This window comes from Garra rufa, chromosome 7 (assembly GCF_049309525.1).
Source record: "Garra rufa chromosome 7, GarRuf1.0, whole genome shotgun sequence".
NCBI classification, from domain to species: domain Eukaryota; kingdom Metazoa; phylum Chordata; class Actinopteri; order Cypriniformes; family Cyprinidae; genus Garra; species Garra rufa.
This window is the reverse complement of record NC_133367.1, coordinates 31,214,369-31,236,259: the sequence shown is the minus strand read 5'-3', so window position 1 is coordinate 31,236,259 and position 21,891 is coordinate 31,214,369. Positions and strand designations below refer to the sequence as shown.

The 21,891-nt window shown below is 42.1% G+C and overlaps 1 protein-coding gene across 1 annotated transcript; it reads right to left on the bottom strand.

The window, feature by feature from the left end:
* Positions 1 to 714: 714 nt before the first annotated feature.
* Positions 715 to 21,679, bottom strand: LOC141338976 (hepatoma-derived growth factor-related protein 2-like). Its single transcript, XM_073844587.1, has 16 exons — positions 21,473 to 21,679; positions 20,831 to 20,907; positions 20,206 to 20,344; positions 19,938 to 20,120; positions 16,481 to 16,603; positions 15,773 to 15,841; positions 15,498 to 15,693; positions 15,222 to 15,306; positions 14,560 to 14,863; positions 14,348 to 14,472; positions 13,619 to 13,686; positions 13,450 to 13,520; positions 6,229 to 6,330; positions 1,938 to 2,091; positions 1,727 to 1,850; positions 715 to 1,514 (listed from the first exon to the last, which is right to left on the bottom strand). Exons 1-16 carry the CDS (start codon positions 21,542 to 21,544, stop codon positions 1,379 to 1,381), a joined length of 2,028 nt encoding a protein of 675 aa, XP_073700688.1. The 5' UTR covers positions 21,545 to 21,679; the 3' UTR covers positions 715 to 1,378.
* Positions 21,680 to 21,891: the final 212 nt, after the last annotated feature.

Sequence of the window (21,891 nt, the reverse complement as noted above, 5' to 3'; positions counted from 1 at the left end):
GCATATCTCGGACCCTAGGCTGACCAGAGAGACGCGTTTTTTTCACAGACAATTTATGGGGCAGGCAGCGAGCGGATCGTGAATAAAGGTCAGCTGAATTTGACACTTTATGTTTTAGGCTAGAAATCGCTGATACAACCTTTAATGTTTTATCTTAGTTATGAACACTTGTTTGTAGTGCAGTTTTACCGTTTACGTTGTTATTCTTCTCATTTTTTTCCTATAGCGGATAATGAACCGGAGGTCTCGCCCATAGGCTTACTTTCTACGTTGAAGAATAAGGTGGATAGAAGTAACTAAAATGTTGTATAATATAAATTCAATAATTACAATGTTACTGAGCTGATGTTTTACATAACTCACATTATTTACATGACAAATGATTATAAATATAATGATATAAATCTTTATAATATAAATGATCAATGATATAAATTACACTTAAGCATTTTTTAATAGTAATGTGTTTTAGAACAGAATATACTATACTACACTACACCAACTACTACTACTAAAACATACAGTTTATGCTTTGTGGTACATACTAGGCAGTATATTAGAGTCGTATCCAGAGAATAATACATGGTCCTTCTATAAAAAGATTCAAAATAGTGGCCATCATGCGGAATTTTTATTCAATCCTTCACGGATACTAAAAAAAGCTCCGACCAAGTTACATAGCACTAGAAACATGTTTTATAATAAGCATGATAAGCATGTGTAATGACATCCAAGAAAAGAATAGCATTATTGGGTCAACCTATGCAGATGTAAGTCATTATTATTAGAAGACCAAACAACGGACAACAAACGGTACGTCTACAGAGTTTAGTGGAAGTCCATAGACATCAAAGGTTACTGAAATCCATACCAGACAGATCAGATGGAGATTTGTGGCGTAATAATGATGACGAAACTTCATGATCTCTCGCTGTATGGCTTAGTGGGTCAATCAACACAAAACCAAACTGCATTCTTTCTCTCTTTTTTTTTTTTTTTTTTTTTTACATTTTCCTTATTTTTTTTTTTTCATAAAAAACAAAAGGAAAAAAGGTTTTACTCATAAAAAGCGGCTACACGATACAAGCACAGTCTCCAAATACGTCTTTGCTTCGGTGTTTCTCTTCGTAGACGTCAACGTGGTTCAGAAATCAAACGTTCGCCCTCGATTGACCATACGTGGGTAGTGCAGAATCATCCACATCGAACATTTAGATTAAGGCGCTCATGACGTCCCGATTCAAAAGTGCTAAGAATGTTCACGTTTTATGTACAACACGAAAAACTCATGTAGGTCACAAAGGTGGGCAGACAAAAAGTAACACAAATGAATGAATGAAGGAAGCCAAAGTGTGTTTGTGAGCGTAACAGGAAACGTTCAGCTCTCAGAAGACATTTGCTCGTCCTGCTCTCTGCTGTCCTCCTCTTCTTTTACGTCTGTGTCTTCTGTAGGATTGGCCTCTGTGGAGTCAGCTGTGAGTGCTTGCTCCTCTGTCGGGTCATCTGGATTGGACCTGAAAGACAACGACAAAATCAATCATTGAAGCTGCATCTTGGAAGGCCACCATAGAAGTCCACTATATGGAGAGAAATGCTGAAATGTTTTCCTCGAAAAACTATTTCTGTACGACTGAAGAATGAAAGATACGAATCTTGGATGACAAGGGGGTGAGTAAATTATCTGTTTCTTTTAAGGAAAACAGAAGAAAAGGCGGCCGTTTTTTACCTGACGCCATTCGGGGATTTGTTCTCATCCTCTTTCTCTTGGTCTGTGGGTTTGGGGTTGCTGTCGGATTCGGAAACGTCTTTTTTCTCACTTTCTGATTCTCCGTTCACTGGTTTGGAGTCGTCTGGATGGAAGATACAAAGTACAAGCAAGTTTTAAAACTCGTTTGGTTACTAAATGTGAAGACATTTTCACTAATTCGAAGGTTTACCTGTGTTTTGTGCATCTTGCTCATTGGTTTCTTGGTTCTTTTCATCCGGTTTTGGTTTACCGGAGTCAATCTTGCCAATGAACTGGAGCTTGAGTTTATTGTAGACTGCACTGGCCTTCTCCATAACTGCATTGCTCGCTTTGTACCGGCGAATCTAAAAGACAAAATACGGTTACAATTAAATAAAGGCAAAAAGTTCAAATATATATTTTTTCTTGTTGAATACATTGTTTTACTTGAAAATTAAAGAGACAATTCACTTAAAAATAAAAATTGCCACATAATTTACTCGCCATGAAAACATCCTAGGTGTATATGATTTTCTTCTTTCAGACAAAAGCAATCGGAGGTATATTAAAAATGTCCTGTCCCTTCTAAGCTTTATAATGGCAGTGAATGGCTGTTGAGATTCTGAAGTCCAAAAAAGTGCATCCATCCATCATAAAAAGTGCCCCACACAGCTCCAAAGGGTTAATAAAGGCCTTCTGAAGGGAATTGATGCATTTTTGTAAGAAAAATATTCAGATTTACAACTTTATAAACCGTAATCTCTAGCCAAGTTTTGTTTACAGCAAAGGAAAACCAGTCTCCTCTTGGCTTATATTGAAATACTCTGGCATTTTTCTTTTTAAATCCTCGTTTTGTACTTTTAAAATGTGACCGGTATTTTTTTTGTTCTCTTCTCTGTGCTTTCGTGTTTTTTTTACCACATTCGCCTACATTTGATGCCATCTGCTGGAACGCCACTCACTCGTGAACGTGTACGACAGTTACCTGAAACTAGAGATCATGGTTTTTAATTTAAGAATATGGTTATTTTTCTTAGTCAAATGCATCAATTTGCTTCAAAACGCTTTTATTAACCCCCTGGAGCAGTGTGGAATACTTTTTATGATGGATGGATGAACTTTTTTGAGCTTTGAAATCTCAACACCCATTCACTGCCATTATAAAGCTCGGAAGAGCCAGAACATTTTTTTTAACTCCAATTGTATTCGTCTGAAAGTAGAAAGTCATATTAGTCAGCTGCAAATATGGTTTGACCCCAAAAAAATTCTAACAAAAGGTTTCTCAGTGGTTTACAGTAGTATCAGATGTACTTAAAAACATACTAAAAGTTTACCAAAGTTTGACTCCAAGAAAGGCCCCATTTTCAAAATGGCGGCCGTCAGGTCCTTAAAATGACCATTACTCCTCTGTATTCCTCCTAGACCAGGAATACTGGTGCCTGATACATATTTTGGCCATGTAATATTTTAATTAGCATATTTGCATGATAGATACAGGTAAATTATAAAATTAAAATATAAATATCTAAATTAAAATGTCGTGGAAAAGTTCATTTATTTCAGCAATTCAACTCAAATTGTGAAGCTTGTGTATTAAAGGGGTCATCGGATGCCCATTTTCCACAAGTTCATATGATTCTTTAGGGTCTTAATGAAAAGTCTGTAATATACTTTGGTTAAAAATTCTCAATAGTAGTGTAAAAAACACCCTTTTACCTTGTCAAAATCAGCTCTGCAAAATATCAGCTCATTTTATCGCATGGGCCCTTTAAATGCAAATGAGCTCTGCTCGCCCCGCCCCTCTCTGCTGAGGGATTAGGATCTGTAATGTTTAGTTTAGCCATGTTTAGCTGCATTTAGCCGTGTTTATCGGCGAAACTTGTCAACGAGCACATTATTAAGATTCACACGAACAGAGACGCATATGTAGATCGGGATCGTCGCTTTCCTTTTAAAAACGAAAGTAACGTTGTCCTCTACCTCTTAAGCAGCTCAGATGTTGGGAGCAAATGACTACTGCTGTGTTCATTATTACATCCAACAACAGAACACCTCAATCACTCAATTAGAGTCTTCCTCTGCACCTGATTCACACAATGGCGATCGGAGTCGGACTGTTTCAGCTCGGTGAGGGCAGGTCTAAGGTAAGGTGCTCATGTCAATCTACTATCGTGGGAGTGGCCTCTGTTGGTGTTCCGTCACAACGACAAGAAGCTGAGAATGACCTGGTTTTAAAAAGGGGATATTACTTTTAAAGATTAAAAAAATACCACTGTGGATTTTTATCATTGTAGGGTGGTTGTGTACACAAACTGCCAACACACATTAATGTTCAAACAACATGTAAAAGTTAGTTTTGCGTCCGATGACCCCTTTAAATAAATTCATTGCAAACAGACTGAAGTAGTTTAAGTCTTTGTTTCTTTTAATCGTTATGATTTGGCTCACATTTAACAAAAAAACACCAATTCACTATCTCAACAAATTAGAATATGCTGACTTGCAAATCAGCTAATCAACTCAAAACACCTGCAAAGGTTTTCTGAGTCTTAAATGGTCTCTTAGTTTGGTTCACTAGGCTACACAATCATGGGGAAGACTGTTGATCTGACAGTTGTCCAGAAGACAATCATTGACACCCTTCACAAGGAGGGTAAGCCACAATCATTCATTGCCAAAGAAGCTGGCCGTTCACAGAGTGCTGTATCCAAGCATGTTAACAGAAAGTTAAGTGGAAGGAAAAAGTGTGGAAGAAAAAGATACACAACCAACCGAGAGAACCGCAGCCTCGAGAGGCTTGTGAAGCAAAATCGATTCAAGAATTTGGGTGAACTTCACAAGGAATAGACTGGACTTGCGTCAAGGCATCAAGAGCCACCACACACAGAAGTGTCAAGGAATTTGGCTACAGTTGACATATTCCTCTTGTTAAGCCACTCCTGAACCACAGACAACGTCAGAGTCGTCTTACCTGGGCTAAGGAGAAGAAGAAATGAACTGTTGCCCAGTGGTCCAAAGTCCTCTTCTCAGATGAGAGCAAGGTCCTGGAGTCCGGAGGAAGGGTGGAGAAGCTCATAGCCCAAGTTGCTTGAAGTCCAGTGTTAAGTTTCCACAGTCTTGTGATGATTTGGGGTGCAATGTCATCTGCTGGTGTTGGTCCACTGTGTTACTGCACCAGTTTACCAAGAAATTTTAGAGCACTTCATGCTTTCTTCTGCTGACCAGCTTTTTAAAGATGCTGATTTCATTTTCCAACAGGATTTGGTACCTGTCCACACTGCCAAAAGCACCAAAAGTTGGTTAAATGACCATGGTGTTGGTGTGCTTGACTGGCCAGCAAACTCACCAGACCTGAACCCCATAGAGAATCTATGGGGTACTGTCAAGAGGAAAACGAGAAACAAGAGACCAAAAAATACAGATGAGCTGAAGGCCACTGTCAAAGAAACCTGGGCTTCCATACCACCTCAGCAGTGCCACAGACTGATCACCTCCATGCCACGCTGAATTGAGGCAGTAATTAAAGCAAAAGAAGTATTGAGTACATATACAGTAAATGGACATACTTTCCAGAAGGCCAACAATTCACTAAAAAGTTTTTTTTTTTATTGGTCTTATGAAGTATTCTAATTTGTTGAGATAGTGAATTGGTGGGTTTTTGTTAAATATGAGGCAAATCATCACAATTAAAAGAACCAAAGACTTAAACTACTTCAGTCTGTGTGCAGTGAATTTATTTAATACACAAGTTTCACAATTTAAGTTGAATTACTGAAATGAATGAACTTTTCCACAACATTCTAATTTATTGAGATGGACCTGAAAGTGATTACAAGTACAATTATATATTAAAGCAACTTGAAATAAGTGACCATTTAGAGGGTTCACACACAGGCCTCTGTTCGGGCTAATTCAGAGTTTTTTTATGATCAAAGTTATACAGCTCCAATTTAAGGAACTTTTGGGTGCAGTAACTTTTACACTGAATGTCAAGTCTGTGTTTTAGAAGAAAAAAAAAAGCTGTATGTGTCCAAAAACCTGTACTGAGTAGGAGTTACATGACATAGGCTAAATTGTTTACATCTCTGGTTCACCCCAAACAAAGATAAAACCTTACAGTAATCTCACAACATCATGTATTCCATAAGTATGTAATCATGTCTGTGCAATTTAGACGAGTCCAATGGATTCATAGACCCAGAAAACATTGGGTTAGACACCAAGATTACTTGGCTAGGTCAAATAATGAAGGAATTAGGATATTTTAAGGGTTTTCTGCCCATCTTGGACGCCATCTTGAAAATGACACCTTTCTAGTGGTCAAACTTTGGTAAACTTTTAGTATGTTATTAAGGGCACCTAATACTACAAAAAACAGCTGAGAAACCTTTTGTTAGAATTTTTTTGGGGTTAGGTGTTTTTTTTTCATATATGCAGCCGCCTATATACACCTAATAGATTGCAAATGGACATGTCATTCTCAGATTTTTACATGCTTGTACCTTTTTGAGTGTGGCAATAACATCTGCATTCTTCTGCAGGATTTGAGTAGTTACTTGTACCGCGCTGAGCTCCTCCAAGGCCTGCAGACACTTCTCAATGTCCTACAGAAAGGAAGTAGAAGACAAAGAATGATATCAGGGGATTCACACATAAAGCAATTTTCCTGAACACGGAAGTAAGTCCGACTCTTAACTGAAAGAATGCTGTGCATTTTCGGTCTCCATTGTTTCTAGTCAAATTAGGGTATATTCCGAGCTAATAAGCTAATGTTAAACCTATTAATTTTTTTAAATAGCACATGGCTCCAAAGCGCCATCACTTGGCAATGACCATCATTTGTCAGTGCCTCACTTTAATGAGTGTAGATGTTAGCTCAATTCAAAACAGATGGACGCTATTTGAATGGGTTCCTATGGAGACCAGAACAGAAAAGCATTCAATCAGTCGTTAGAATTCGTAATGGCGGCACTCATCGTTTACTCAAGAAAAAGGTCTATAGACTGAATTTAAAAGCATTTTGAAAGTGTAGAAGTCATGTGAGGCTTCTTGTCTTGTGGTCACCTGTCAATCAAGTTGTCTGCGAAGTGTCAATTAACTTTGTTAATTGAAATACAGCTGAACAAAAATAAAATTTAAATATTAGATGAAACGCTACGTGAAAATTAGAAATGTTGCCCACTATAATCACTGAAAATAAATATCAACATAAAATGACAAGAAATTAAGCTAAAATGAATCTGAGACACAGTTGAACTCTGAGATCTTGTCATATTTTAATACCATTTTCTAAACTATAGCAAATAAACTGTCATAATGTGAGAAATGTGTCTGAATAATTTTTTTTTTTTTTTTTGTATAAAGTGAAATAAAATAATAATAATAATAATAATAATACTAATTTCTTACTGGAGTGATTTACAGGTTTCTTACTAGGACTAGTTGTTAAAGATCCCTAACTTTCAGCACAACAATTGAATGGAGATGTCATCCTGGATGGGGTGAAATTCGGCACAGATTGCGTGGTACCACCAGTGTGACACATCTTCAGTTGTGTGCCCCGACCTCATTGGGTGTTTCGGCCACTTATCACAAGACACCCTCTGCCGGGGTTGGCCCACCACGGGTTGATCAGACCCGGGTGTGTGTCGCACGGTGGTGGCACCATGTGATCATTTGGCAGCCCATGTTGCGTCCCTACGTTTCAGCCACAGCCAGTGACTGCTCCGTTCCGCTGCAGTGGCAAGATCTTTGATTGCCCTCCGTTGGGACTGCCCTCTGATCCCTACTTCCTTCAAGAGCCTTGTGGTAGAACTGGCTACAAATCCTCTGCATCCCACCTCCACTGGCCACACCTTCACGTTCCAGCCCCGCCCCTCTGCTTCAGCTGCTAAGTTGGCATACCGCAGCCTCTTCCGTTCGAATGCCTCATCGATGGCATCCTCCCATGGGACAGTCATTTCAACAATGAAGACCCGCCGGCAGGACTTGCACCAGAGGACAAGGTCTGGGCGCAGATTGGTTGCTGCAATTTCGGGTGGGAAGGTGAGCCTCTGGCTGAGGTCTACCCGCATTTCCCAATCCCGGGCTGCGTTCAGTGGGCCAAAGTCTGGAAGTGATGGCTTGGTCCGCTGTTTCTCCCCTTCCCGCATGAAGGTTGTTCTCCGTGGGATGGTAGTCTGGGCATTAGGAGGCATGGCGTTGGTGGTTACCCTCTTGTTCTCAAGTTCGGCAGCCAAGCACTTCAGCACTTGGTTGTGGCGCCAGGTGTACCTACCTTGAGTTAGGCTGGTCTTGCAACCCACCAGGATGTGTTTGAGGGTTGCTGGGACTGCACACAGGGGACAGGCTGGGTCCTCTCCATGCCAGAGATGTAGGTTGGTTGGGGAGGGCAGGACATCGTATGTGGCTCTAATGATGAAACTTAGCCTATTAGCCTCCATGCCCCACATCTCAATCCATGTGATTTTTCTCCTCTCCACGCCATCCCACTTCATCCAGCGGCCTTGCTGGGCTTGGGAGACAGCCTTAGCACACCTGGCTGCTTCCTCCTGGTGGCGCACCTCCTCCACCACCATGTGCCGCCGTTCGGTTGGAGTAGCCTTTTGCCATATGGGTGTTGCTGCTTCCAATCCAAGGCCCCCTCTGCCATGTTGGACATGCCCCACTATATCCCGGTGTCTGAGGGCAGCCTTTGCCACCGCAACTGCTGCCGATGGCTTCCATTTCCTCCCTGTTGCTAGGGTTGGAGCAGCACCTCTGACGACTGGATCCCGGGATTCTTTGAGAGTCATTTCCAGCCTTGATTTCGCACATTTGTACTCCTCCACCAGGCTTGAGATTGGCAGGGAGAGGGCTCCGTTGCCATAGAGGCCAATGCTGGTAAGGCATCTCGGCAGTCCAAGCCACTTCCTCACTTGTGCATTCACTAATCTCTCCAGTCGATTGGCATGGGATAGCGTGACCTCATAGATAGAAATTGGCCACATGAGACGGGGCAGCAGCCCAAACTGAAAACACCACAGCTTCAGCTTCCCGGGGAGAGCAGTGTTGTTGATCTTCTTGAGGCCGCTGATTGTATCCTGCCTGAGTTGCTCCACCTGCTTCGAGTCTTTGAGTTCTGCGCTGTACCAGCGGCCGAGGCTTTTGATAGGCTTCTCCAGAACTGTTGGTATTGGCTCGTTGTTGACCTGGAATCTCTCGTTGGTAAGCTGGCCCTTAACAATGGAGATACTGCGGGATTTGCTGGGTTTAATCTCCATTCGTGCCCATTTGATGTTTCCCTGGAGTTTATCCAGCAGGCGTTTGGTGCATGCATTTGTTGTTGTTATTGTCGTCATGTCATCCATGTATGCCCTGATTGGAGGAAGATGCAGCCCACTCTTCAACCGCTCCCCTCCAACCACCCATCGCGATGCTCGAATAATGAGCTCCATCGCCATGGTAAACGCCAGTGGAGAGATAGTGCAGCCTGCCATTATGCCTATCTCGAGGTGCTGCCAGGCAGTTGTACTGGCCTGTGCTGTCACACAGAATTGAAGGTCCTGGAAATAGGCTTTGACCAGCCTTGTGATACCCTCTGGGACTTGAAAGAAATTGAACGCCGTCCACAAAATTTCATGCGGCACTGACCCAAAGGCATTGGCAAGATCTAAGAAAACCACATGCAGGTCTTTCTTCTCCTTCTTAGCTGTCTGTATCTGGTGCCAGATGACATTTGTGTGTTCCAGGCATCCTGAGAATCCACTTATCCCTGCCTTTTGCACTGAGGTGTCAACAAAGTTGTTCTTCTGCAAGAACACAGAAAGCCTATGGGCCACAACACTGAAAAATATCTTTCCTTCCACATTCAGGAGGCTGATCTGGCGGAACTGATCGATGGTTGAGGAATTCTTCTCTTTGGGAATCAGGATCCCTCCTGCCCGTCGCCATGCCTTTGGTATAATTCCTTTTTCCCATGCCACTTTCATGAGCTTCCAGAGGTACTTCAAGACGCCTGGTGTGTTCTTATAGAGCCTATATGGAACGCCATTGGGCCCAGGGGCTGAGGCTGTTCTTGCCCGCTTTACCGTGCTCTCCACTTCGCTCCAAGTAAGGGGTCTTGTTTCCAGCTGGTGCTCGGGTGGTTGAATTGGAGGCATATCATCCGGAATGCTGGCTGGCACATGCCTCTGGTTGTCGGAGTAGGTCTTCCTCATGTGCTCCTCTAGTTCCCTTATGGGTGCTTTGAGGGTCCCAGTTTTCTCCTTGACAAAGAGGTCTTTGACAAACTTGTAGGGATCTCTGTAGAAGGCAGTCCTCGTTCGTTCCTTCTTCTTATGTTGCTTTCTAAGGCATTCTGCTCTTCGCAGTGTTGCAATACGCTGCTTGATGTCACCCTGTAGTGCCTCAAGTCCTTTCCTTTCCACTTCTGTGGCCTTCCTCCATTGTTTTCTCAGGTTCCTTCTTTCTTTCACCAGTCGCTCAATCTCTTGTTGTCTCCTGGACTTGAGGTTGACTGATGGGTCCTTCTGCATCCAAAGGTTTGTTCTTTTCACCCCGAATCTCTCTGCTCCATAGCTGTAAATAATCTCTCCGATCTTGTCCAGCTTTCTTTCCACACACCCTTTCAGGCCTTCTAGAAGATGGACAAGGTCTGTGTCTGTGGTTTCCCACTCCTTTTTCTGGCAGGATTTAGGCCACAAGATTTGAGGCTTCCGTCCATTCATCTTCCTCTCTACTGCTGTCTGTGGCTGGATGGGCTCTGGACTCATGTCCGTTGGTGGCTCTGTGCTTGGTTGAGCTTCGTCTGGGGTTCTGATACCCTGTGGACTGTGGTGAATATCCTGCCACTGGGCTTCACTCGACTGATTTGCCATACCTCTAAGGAAGTAGTGGTCAATGCGAGGCCCCTTGCTAGGCTCTCTCAGGCACTTTTTCCTGCCCTGGTGGATCTTGAGACCCTTCTCTGATGTTATCTTTTTCCAGCCACAGCTGCAGCTTTGAAGCCTGTGTCCTGCCTGTGCTGTTACTCCATCAACTCCCATGCTGAACATTTGATTCATTGTCGTTTCCGTTCCAGGGTCTGTTACCGTGTGGTCCACCGACGAGTCATCTTCCGCCCCCGCTCTCGCAGACTCAAGGGGTGTTTTTCCTTTTGAAATTTTCGTAGCCATAGTTGGGTGGATCCAAGTCACTGTGTAGTGCAAGGATCCTGCTAGCACGGGTAGCTAACCCATGCCAGCCCCGTTGGGGTCTGTTCCCTCCTGCCAGCAGTCTCTTCAGGCCGTCACCAGGTCTTTCCCAGGTTGTCAGCTGCCCTTTCGCAGCGGTCACTGGTTTTAACACCAGATATCAAGATTCTTACTAGGACTAGTTGTTAAAGATCCCTAACTTTCAGCACAACAATTGAATGGAGATGTCATCCTGGATGGGGTGAAATTCGGCACAGATTGCGTGGTACCACCAGTGTGACACATCTTCAGTTGTGTGCCCCGACCTCATTGGGTGTTTCGGCCACTTATCACAAGACACCCTCTGCCGGGGTTGGCCCACCACGGGTTGATCAGACCCGGGTGTGTGTCGCACGGTGGTGGCACCATGTGATCATTTGGCAGCCCATGTTGCGTCCCTACGTTTCAGCCACAGCCAGTGACTGCTCCGTTCCGCTGCAGTGGCAAGATCTTTGATTGCCCTCCGTTGGGACTGCCCTCTGATCCCTACTTCCTTCAAGAGCCTTGTGGTAGAACTGGCTACAAATCCTCTGCATCCCACCTCCACTGGCCACACCTTCACGTTCCAGCCCCGCCCCTCTGCTTCAGCTGCTAAGTTGGCATACCGCAGCCTCTTCCGTTCGAATGCCTCATCGATGGCATCCTCCCATGGGACAGTCATTTCAACAATGAAGACCCGCCGGCAGGACTTGGACCAGAGGACAAGGTCTGGGCGCAGATTGGTTGCTGCAATTTCGGGTGGGAAGGTGAGCCTCTGGCTGAGGTCTACCCGCATTTCCCAATCCCGGGCTGCGTTCAGTGGGCCAAAGTCTGGAAGTGATGGCTTGGTCCGCTGTTTCTCCCCTTCCCGCATGAAGGTTGTTCTCCGTGGGATGGTAGTCTGGGCATTAGGAGGCATGGCGTTGGTGGTTACCCTCTTGTTCTCAAGTTCGGCAGCCAAGCACTTCAGCACTTGGTTGTGGCGCCAGGTGTACCTACCTTGAGTTAGGCTGGTCTTGCAACCCACCAGGATGTGTTTGAGGGTTGCTGGGACTGCACACAGGGGACAGGCTGGGTCCTCTCCATGCCAGAGATGTAGGTTGGTTGGGGAGGGCAGGACATCGTATGTGGCTCTAATGATGAAACTTAGCCTATTAGCCTCCATGCCCCACATCTCAATCCATGTGATTTTTCTCCTCTCCACGCCATCCCACTTCATCCAGCGGCCTTGCTGGGCTTGGGAGACAGCCTTAGCACACCTGGCTGCTTCCTCCTGGTGGCGCACCTCCTCCACCACCATGTGCCGCCGTTCGGTTGGAGTAGCCTTTTGCCATATGGGTGTTGCTGCTTCCAATCCAAGGCCCCCTCTGCCATGTTGGACATGCCCCACTATATCCCGGTGTCTGAGGGCAGCCTTTGCCACCGCAACTGCTGCCGATGGCTTCCATTTCCTCCCTGTTGCTAGGGTTGGAGCAGCACCTCTGACGACTGGATCCCGGGATTCTTTGAGAGTCATTTCCAGCCTTGATTTCGCACATTTGTACTCCTCCACCAGGCTTGAGATTGGCAGGGAGAGGGCTCCGTTGCCATAGAGGCCAATGCTGGTAAGGCATCTCGGCAGTCCAAGCCACTTCCTCACTTGTGCATTCACTAATCTCTCCAGTCGATTGGCATGGGATAGCGTGACCTCATAGATAGAAATTGGCCACATGAGACGGGGCAGCAGCCCAAACTGAAAACACCACAGCTTCAGCTTCCCGGGGAGAGCAGTGTTGTTGATCTTCTTGAGGCCGCTGATTGTATCCTGCCTGAGTTGCTCCACCTGCTTCGAGTCTTTGAGTTCTGCGCTGTACCAGCGGCCGAGGCTTTTGATAGGCTTCTCCAGAACTGTTGGTATTGGCTCGTTGTTGACCTGGAATCTCTCGTTGGTAAGCTGGCCCTTAACAATGGAGATACTGCGGGATTTGCTGGGTTTAATCTCCATTCGTGCCCATTTGATGTTTCCCTGGAGTTTATCCAGCAGGCGTTTGGTGCATGCATTTGTTGTTGTTATTGTCGTCATGTCATCCATGTATGCCCTGATTGGAGGAAGATGCAGCCCACTCTTCAACCGCTCCCCTCCAACCACCCATCGCGATGCTCGAATAATGAGCTCCATCGCCATGGTAAACGCCAGTGGAGAGATAGTGCAGCCTGCCATTATGCCTATCTCGAGGTGCTGCCAGGCAGTTGTACTGGCCTGTGCTGTCACACAGAATTGAAGGTCCTGGAAATAGGCTTTGACCAGCCTTGTGATACCCTCTGGGACTTGAAAGAAATTGAACGCCGTCCATATACAGTATACATAAACAGTATGAACTAAAACTGGTTTGAATCCACTAATTCAATGAATCAGTCATCCTAGGTAAATCTGAACACACTCATTGCTTCTTTGAATACTAGACTTCACTGTAAAATTGGTAGAGTAATGTTTCATTTTAATGGCTTTTATGTGTGACACATGGGTAGGTTTCTGGTGATGTTACTACTTACTGGGTTGTCAACCTTCAGTGCATACTTGATGTCTGTGTGGAGCTTCTGTAGTTTCTCTTCAGGTGAGGGTTCTGAATATATACAGGGCAGCAGAAACAAGAGTTAAAGTTTGACTGACCGTAAAATGACTCGAAGAACTGAACAGGCATGAGAACGCGTTTCATGTGACCTTTTTTCTTCTCGACTTTCTTCTCAGGTGGACGCACCGACCTCCGTTTCGGCTTCTCTGGCTTAGACCTTGTGGGGGGAAAAGTGTTGACATTGTCAAGGTTATTACAGTTACCTACAACTAAACAATTATTTAAAAAAAATAAAATAAAAAAATGGAATATATAAACTATATACACACAACTATGAAAAATAAAAGTAAATTAAAGCTAATAAAACTAATAAAAGTGACAAAAGCACATAAAATGACTAACACTAAAAATATCAAATCAAAGCCGATTCAGAATATCTGACCCTGGATCACAAAACCAGTCATAAGGGTAAAAGTCATAATCTGAAAGCTGAATAAATAAGTTTCCATTGATGCATGGTTTGTTAGGATCGCACAATATTTGGCAGAGATACAACTACTTAAAAATCTGGAATCTGAGGGTGCAAAACAAAATCTGATTTATTGATTAAATCACCTTTAAAGTTGTCCAAATAAAGTTCTTGGCAATGCAGATTACTAATCAAACATGAAGTTTTGATATATTTACGCTAGGTCATTTCCGAAATATCTTCATGGAGCGTGATCTTTCCTTAATATCCTAATGATTTTTTGCATAAAAGAAAAGCTGTTATTTTAACCCATACAATTTATTTTTGCCTATTGCTACGAATATACCCGTGCTACTTAAGACTGGTTTTGTGGTTCAAGGTCACATATTAATAATCCCAAAATACATGCCTTGTTTTGTGTTTCTCCTCTGATCTCTGTGGCTTCTTTTCTTTGATCCTCTTCTCTTTTTTGTCTTTCACCTCCTTCTTCTGCCGCCCTTTCTGGCTGTCTTGACGTTTGGCGGATTTTTTCACCTATAGAAGAAACAACCAAAACCCAGTTAACATTTTGAAAAATTACACTAGTAGAAAGAGTTTGGGGGAAAAAATCTGGTGACTGGCCTCTGTAGGTGATGGCGAGTCGGAATCTGACGGTGCTGGGATGGGAGGAGGCGGAGGTTTCTTGGATTTTTTGAGAGGGTGATCTTCCACTTCATCGTCCGAGCTGCTGCTGCTGCTACCACTGCTGCTTCCTCTCTTGGCTTTGTCCTCTTTATCCTTTTTCCTTTTCTCTTCTTCTTCTTTCTCTCGCTCCCGGAGCCGACGGAGCTCTTCGGCCTCCTCTTTCTTCCGCCGTTCCTCCAGTTCCTTCCGCCGTTCTTCGTCTCTCTTCTTCCACTCGCTGACACGATCTGTATCGCTGTCGCTTTATATAAAATTCAAACTCAAACAATCATCCATGTGTTCACCAATCATCTTTCAGATGAATACATTCAGAGTTATATTAAAAAAGAAAATGATCCACATTTAATGCTTTATAAACTGTTATGATGGATATATGCACTTTATTGGACTATCAACAACCATTCACCGCCATTATAAAGCTTGCAAGAGCCAGGACATTTTTTAATATAACTCCAATTGCATTCGTCTGAAAGAAGAAAGTCATATACACCTAGGATGGGGTAATTATCATTTTTAGGTGACTCTGATCACTTTAACTGACTTTTAATGGAAAGGAAATACTATTAGTCTAAATGTTTATCTAAAAAAACAAAACTCACCTATCGCTGTCTGATGAAGAGGAAGGAGCTCTTTCTGGAGCTGGTTTGCTTTTCCTTCCCCGTGGCTTGGGAGGAGGTTTCTCCGCTTGGAAAATGACGCAAAATGAAAAGTGTCCTTTAGTATTCTAATGTGCTTGTCTAGGATTCCTGATATCTGAGGACAACTGTCTCAGGTAAAGTTTCCATCCGCTGTGCTCGCTATTCAACGGAACTACTCAAGCGTTAAAACTAATTATAATATGTGCTGGCTTCACGTTGCAAAGCGCACGTTCTCACCTTTCTTGCGCGCTTGTGGGCCTTTCCTTGCAGGTGGAGGAGGAGGAGGAGGTTCTGAATCAGAGTCAGATTTGGATCCGGACTGCGATTCGGATCCGGAGACGGCCGGCCGGGGCTTCTCATCTTCTGAATCACTCCTGGCGGCTTTCTGATCTGACTGGGAGCCCGATTCTGAATCGGAACCAGAAGATGCCTTCTAAGATGATACAGAAAACAGTGTAAGATCAAACATGTAAGTAATTATAGATGGCCACATGTCAATGAGGTCGTCTCACCTTCCTCCTGCCTCTGCCAGCTGGCTTTTTGCCGCCTCGACCTCCCGTCTCTTTCTGCGGTGTGAAGTCCTAGAGAACACATTAGTAACTCATTAAAGAAGACATTCACTTCCAGAATATATTTCCTGGTAATGTACTCACTCCCATGTCATTCAAGATGTTCATGTCTTTCTTCAGTCGAAAAGAAATGAATGTTTTCCAGGATTTTTCTCAATATAGTGGACTTAAATGATGGAGGTGATCAATGGGTTGAAGGTCCAAATTGCAGTTTCAATGGGCTCTACATGATCCCAGCCGAGGAATAAAAGAGTCTTATCGAGCGAAACAATCAGTCATTTTCAAAAAAAATAAATTGTGGTTAAAAAAAAAACATATATTGCTTAAAAAAAATAAATAAACGATCGTTTCACTAGATAAGACCCTTATTCCTCGGCTGGGATCGTGTGGAGCCCTTTAAAACTGCACTGAAACTGCAATTTGGACCTTCAACCAAGTCAATCCACACTGAAGTCCACTATATTGAGAAAAATCCTGGAATGTTTACCTCAAAAACACGAATTTCTTTGCAACTGAAGACAGTAAGACATGAACATCTTGGATCACATGGGGGTGAGTAAATTATCAGGAAAGTTTTCATACATTTTTAATTAACTACACATTTTTTTGGTAATAATGAAGAGGTGTTTGAGCAAGTCCAGACGGGAATACCTGGTCACTGTTTTTGCCGGAGTCAGAGTCCGAGCTGGGTGATGGTTCGGGTTCTGAGGGAGATCCACTCTCCTCTCCATCTCGATCACTGGATGACGCCCGTGTTCTCTTTACTGGTGGCCGCTGCAAAGATTTACACAAAAAGGCAGTTTTACCCATATGCGTTTATTATACATTTTATTAGGGCTGCCCTTGACTAAAGATTTTTCTGGTCGACTAGTAGTCATTCGTTTTAATCATTTAATCAATCAACTATTAGTTGCACGTTTATTAATAGACCATATGTGACACTGGACCACAAAACCAGTCATAAGGGTCAGTTTTTTGAAATTGAGATTTACACATCACGGACAGTTGAATAAATAAGCTTTCTATTGATGTATGGTTTGTTAGGATAGGACAACATTTGGTCGAAATACAAGTATTTGAAAATCTGGTATCTGAGGATGCAAAAAAATGTAAATATTGAGAAAATAACCTTCAAAGTTGTCCAAATGAAGTTCTTAGCAATGCATATTACTAATCAAAAATTAAGTTTTGATATTTATATTTCCATGGAACATGATCGTCACTTAATATCTCTATGATTTGCAATGTATTTTTGGCTATTGCTACAAATATACCCGTGCTACTTATGACTGGTTTTGTGGTCCAGGGTCACATATAAATCATAATAATGAGCCTTTAATTGCCTACATATCCTAATAAGCACTCAAGCGCGCACACAAAAAAAGCTTACCACAGTGCACTGGCAGATATAATATTAATGAATGTGTCAGATAAAAACAGCAGTAGTGGATGTGCCTTTCTACGTGTTTCATATGATTACGTGATCTGAGAATATTTGTTTTCTATTTGAGTCGATTCATTTAAAAGTAGATATTTCACTCTTCGTAGACAGCCTATATTTTACATGTCTGTAAGGCAAGTATACACAGTTTCGCACTCAAGTTTATAGAGACAGAGACGGCAGAAAACGCATCCTGTTTGCTTTTATTATATTACAAAAGTGCAACGTTTTGTTGTTATTGTGAGTGCACACAAATAGAGTCTTTACATATACGAAAGATGTATTACTTTTATAAGTATGATTAAAAAAGACAGAGTATTTTAAGTGGAAGTGACCGCACAGTCACCTCCATCTGTCCAGCTTCCACACTCTGCACAGACACTTCAATAGCACACATTTTTCTAGGTTAACATTAGATTGAGCGGCCGTGTAAAGTTGTTGCTACTGACATTTTTCAGATGACAAGCTATAAACAACTATAAACAATCTGTCCGTCATGGACAGCATGACTTTGGCACATACTATGAATTTTTTTTTTCTGCGACTAAAATTTTGCTCATCCAAGCCTCTTCTCATCGACTAACGGTTAGTCGACTATTAGGGGGCAGCTCTACATTATATTAGGGGTGTAAATATTAATCGATTCGTATCGATGCATCGATTATGCAGCCGCCGATTCAATGCATCGATTCGTCCGCAAGAATATCGATTAATGTGTTTATTTTGCCGCCTATTTGTTCACTTGTCTATTTTTAGAATCCGTTCCGACCTTTCTTTTACTGTCTATGGCTCCGATGTATTAAGCGTACTACCTACTCCTAAGCTGCGGGTGGCACTAACCTCACTGTCTTCTTCTTCACACGCGTTACTTTCGTTTCACAGTCCATCTATGATGTTGTTCATGTTCACAGACCTCACATTGTTGTCTGACTTTCAAGAGCGATGATTTTGAACTGATTTTGTGGAGTAGAATTCTATTTGCAGTTCATCTACTGCAGAGGATGTGTGACCATTACCTCTTAATAAGATGCAAATTGTATTTTCAAAATGTAACCAATTTTATATGAAAGAAACTTTTTTAAAACGGTGAATAGGCTAATTGGCCATAGTAGACCTGCACTATAAGTTTTTTTTTTTTTCTTTTTCTTATTACAATTTATCTGATTGCACTTTGTAGATGCAGTAACTTATATTTGCTGTTCTATTTGCAGTGCATTGAGCACAACTGCTTTAGTGGAACATACACATTATGTGAATAGAATACTGTTTCTGTATTCTCAATAAAAGGCAAATTATTTACTATTTTTGTTGATTTATTTGAAACTTAATAGATATCATGTAAAAATATCTAATATTGAATCGAATCGGATCGAATCGCATCGTATCACAGGGAATTCTGAAGTATCGAAAATAATCGAATCGTTGGCTTAAGAAATCGGTATCGTATCGAATCGTCTTGAAGGCTTCGATTTACACCCCTACATTTTATAGAAAGAATCAAACTGACACGAAGCTTTCAAGCTTCAAAATGGACACAAAAGCTTCATAAAAGTAGTTCATATGAGACTTAAAACTGATAGTTTGCCTACAAATTACTCACCCTCATTCCGTTCCACACCCTTAAGACCTTCATTCATCTTTGGAACACAAATAAAGATATATTTTGATATTTTCTGAGAGCTTTCTGACCCTGCATAGACAGCAACACAACTGACATGTTCAAGGTCCAGAAAGGCAGTAAGGACATAATTAAAATATTTCACGTGACATCAGTGGTTCAACCTTAATTTTATGAAACTGCAAGAATACTTTGTGAACAAAGAAAACAAAACTGATGAATCTATTCATCAATTGCTGCTCTTCCACATTAGTCTTTCAATGTGGGTTCATAAGAGTAAAGGTCACTGCATAAATAGTCTAAAATTTTCGCCCGAAATATTTACATGTTAAAAAATAAATACGATCGATGTTTACACACTGCCAACTAAAATTTGGCCATCATAAAAATAGTTTTTTTGCGTTTTCGCATTCGTAGCAAGCATTTTGAGAGGTGTTTTGACATCTTGAGGATCTGTGCATGAGCAGAATAAGAAAAAAACATACGAAAATGCATTGAAGACTGATGCAGAAGAAAAGAAATGGTTGAAAAAAAGTTGTAAATTGTTTTCTTTGCACACAAAAAGTATTCTTGTAGCTTTATAACATTCCGGTTGAACCACTGATGTCACATTGACTATTTTAACAAAGTCCTTACTACCTTTCTGGACTTTGAATGCGTCAGTTGCATTGCTGTCTATGCAGGGTCAGAAAGCTCTCGGAGTTCATCAAAAATATCTTCATTTATGCGCTGAAGACGAACGAAGGTCTTGCGGGTTTGGAACGACATGAGGATGACTAATTAATGACAGAATTTTAAGGTGAACTATCCCTTTAAATAAAAACTACTTGCACTACTCCAATGACTCTACAGCCTCTAACACTCTTCTACCTACTAAACTGTCAGTAGAACTGACATTAAGAGCTTTGAAAACAAATTCAGAGCACCTGAAAGTATAACGCATAAGACTGCAGGAACAAAGACAAAATTGACAAATGAGATGACTGAAGGTATACAGCCAATTCCGTAACAACCATTCATGTTGGGTTGTTTGGGTAGTGTATGGATACCTTTGGAGCAGGAGCTTTCCGCTTCACTGCCGTCTTTCTTTGATCCTGATCCTCACTTCCAGAGTCAGAATCGTCACTTCCCGTTTCAGCTTTCCTCGGCACAACCGCTTCCTCTTCTTCTTCCTCTTCCGCATCGCTTCCCGGCGCAGGTGGGTTGTCCTCGCTGTCTGATGACGATGCAGGCTAAACAAATGCAAGGAAGGTGTGACAAATCAGCATTTGCTGTCATGAAACAACAGATGATTATGACAGAGAAAGAAAGACTTACTGCAGGTGTGCTATAGGAGGCATGAGGGTTGTTTTGGATTTCCCACAAGCCTTCGTTGAATCCTTTCCTTTTGTTGGGCTTCCCATATCGCTCTTGGTACTTCTCATACGCAAAAAGGTCCTTGGGTGCAAGGAATGCTCTAAAAGGGTGGGAAATTTGACAAGGGAGAGAAGAAATTGTTGAATAAAGTTAAATAAAGAACAAAAAGTGTTCTCGTAGCTTCATAACATTACCACATCACATGACTATTTTATCTATGTCCTCACTACCTTTCTAGGCCTTGAATGTTTCAGTTGCATTGCTGTCTATGCAGGGTCAGAAAGCTCTCATATTTCATTAAAAATATCTTAATTTGTGTTCTGAAGATGAACGAAGGTCTAAGTGCGAATAGTTAATACCAGCATTTTCATTTTTGGGTGAACTATCCCTTTAAGATGTGACTTTACTATACGAAAGAGTCCTCAAACTAAAAAAGGGAAACCAAATATGGTCTAAAAAGGTTCTTCTAGTGCCACCTGTTACTCCATAACAGTTCTGACAGGCAAGGCTTCACTCCTTACAAGTAATATGCATCTATTTATCATAATTAACAATCTGCTGCTTACTAAAATCCAGGCATACTTACGTTTCATGAGTCCCGAAGAAAAAAATGGGGATTTTATTAGGTGGTGGTTTGACAGCCCCTTCTGCAACATCTTCAATCTGCAAGAGAAATATTAAAATAAGGTTATCACATGTTGTTTAAACCTTTAGTAGTTTAAATTTTAAAGCTGTATAGAAATAAATGCAAATTAATAGGTGAGTTTACAGAGTAAATCACGTGGAAGAAAGTATCTCCATGTATAAACATGACAACTCAGCCTCCCCTCATTGTATTTTACAAGTTACTGAGCTAAAGGAATATAAAAATCTCATAACTAAACGCAGTAGTTATTCATATTTTATCCCATTATGCATCTAAAGGCAAAGCTAGATTTATAAAATACAAAAAATAAACAAGGCTTTGCGAACACGCGACCTTTGCTGCTTACAGCAAACAAGTTAGCAAGCCAGCTAGCCTCATACATTCATTACTATGGTAATAATATGAAACCAGCACATAATTAAGATGTTTACACTCTAAAGTAATCTATAAACGAGTTCGTCTGTGCAAAAATAAATAAATAAATAAAAAAAATAAAAATAAATGCATTTGTTGCGTAAAACACAACGCTGGTCAGAGTGGGGCTGGTGGGGGTGTGTGCGCTGGCTGCCCCGCTGCTCTTACCCGGGCCGGCCAGTGGGGATATCCCTTCATTTTAGCAAAGACAAGATCCCCGGGCCGGAAGTTGTGCGGCATCTTGTCGTCCCTCTATGCACCGCTCCTCGTTCTGCTCGCTTGTGCTCGTCCGCGGTCCGTTTTTTTAGGCCGACAGACAGTGAGACCTGGTTCGGATACAGTACGCGAGGAAAGGCGGTTGGTTTCTGCAGCGGTTTCCGCTCATTCCATTTTTTGTCAGCGGAAGTCCCGCCTCTCTTGAGATCGCTGATTGGAGGAATGGGCTGCCACCCTATACGCGCACCAATAAGAATGTACAATGTGTACGCCGCTAAAGACTTCAATTTAATAGTATTATATTAACATTCGCTCCGACCTGATTGTGAAACGACGGTGTTGAAAATAAAATTTGCTAGAGCAAAAATTAT

Bases quoted from the DNA above. Each gene is read 5' to 3' on its own strand.
- LOC141338976 (XM_073844587.1), bottom strand. From the start codon at position 21,544: ATGCCGCACAACTTCCGGCCCGGGGATCTTGTCTTTGCTAAAATGAAG. The intron at 20,121-20,205 runs GTAAGTCTTTCT...GCATTTGTTTAG, and splicing joins CCTCCTATAGCACACCTGCA to CCTGCATCGTCATCAGACAG. The intron at 1,851-1,937 runs GTAAACCTTCGA...TCTTCCATCCAG, and splicing joins GCAAGATGCACAAAACACAG to ACGACTCCAAACCAGTGAAC.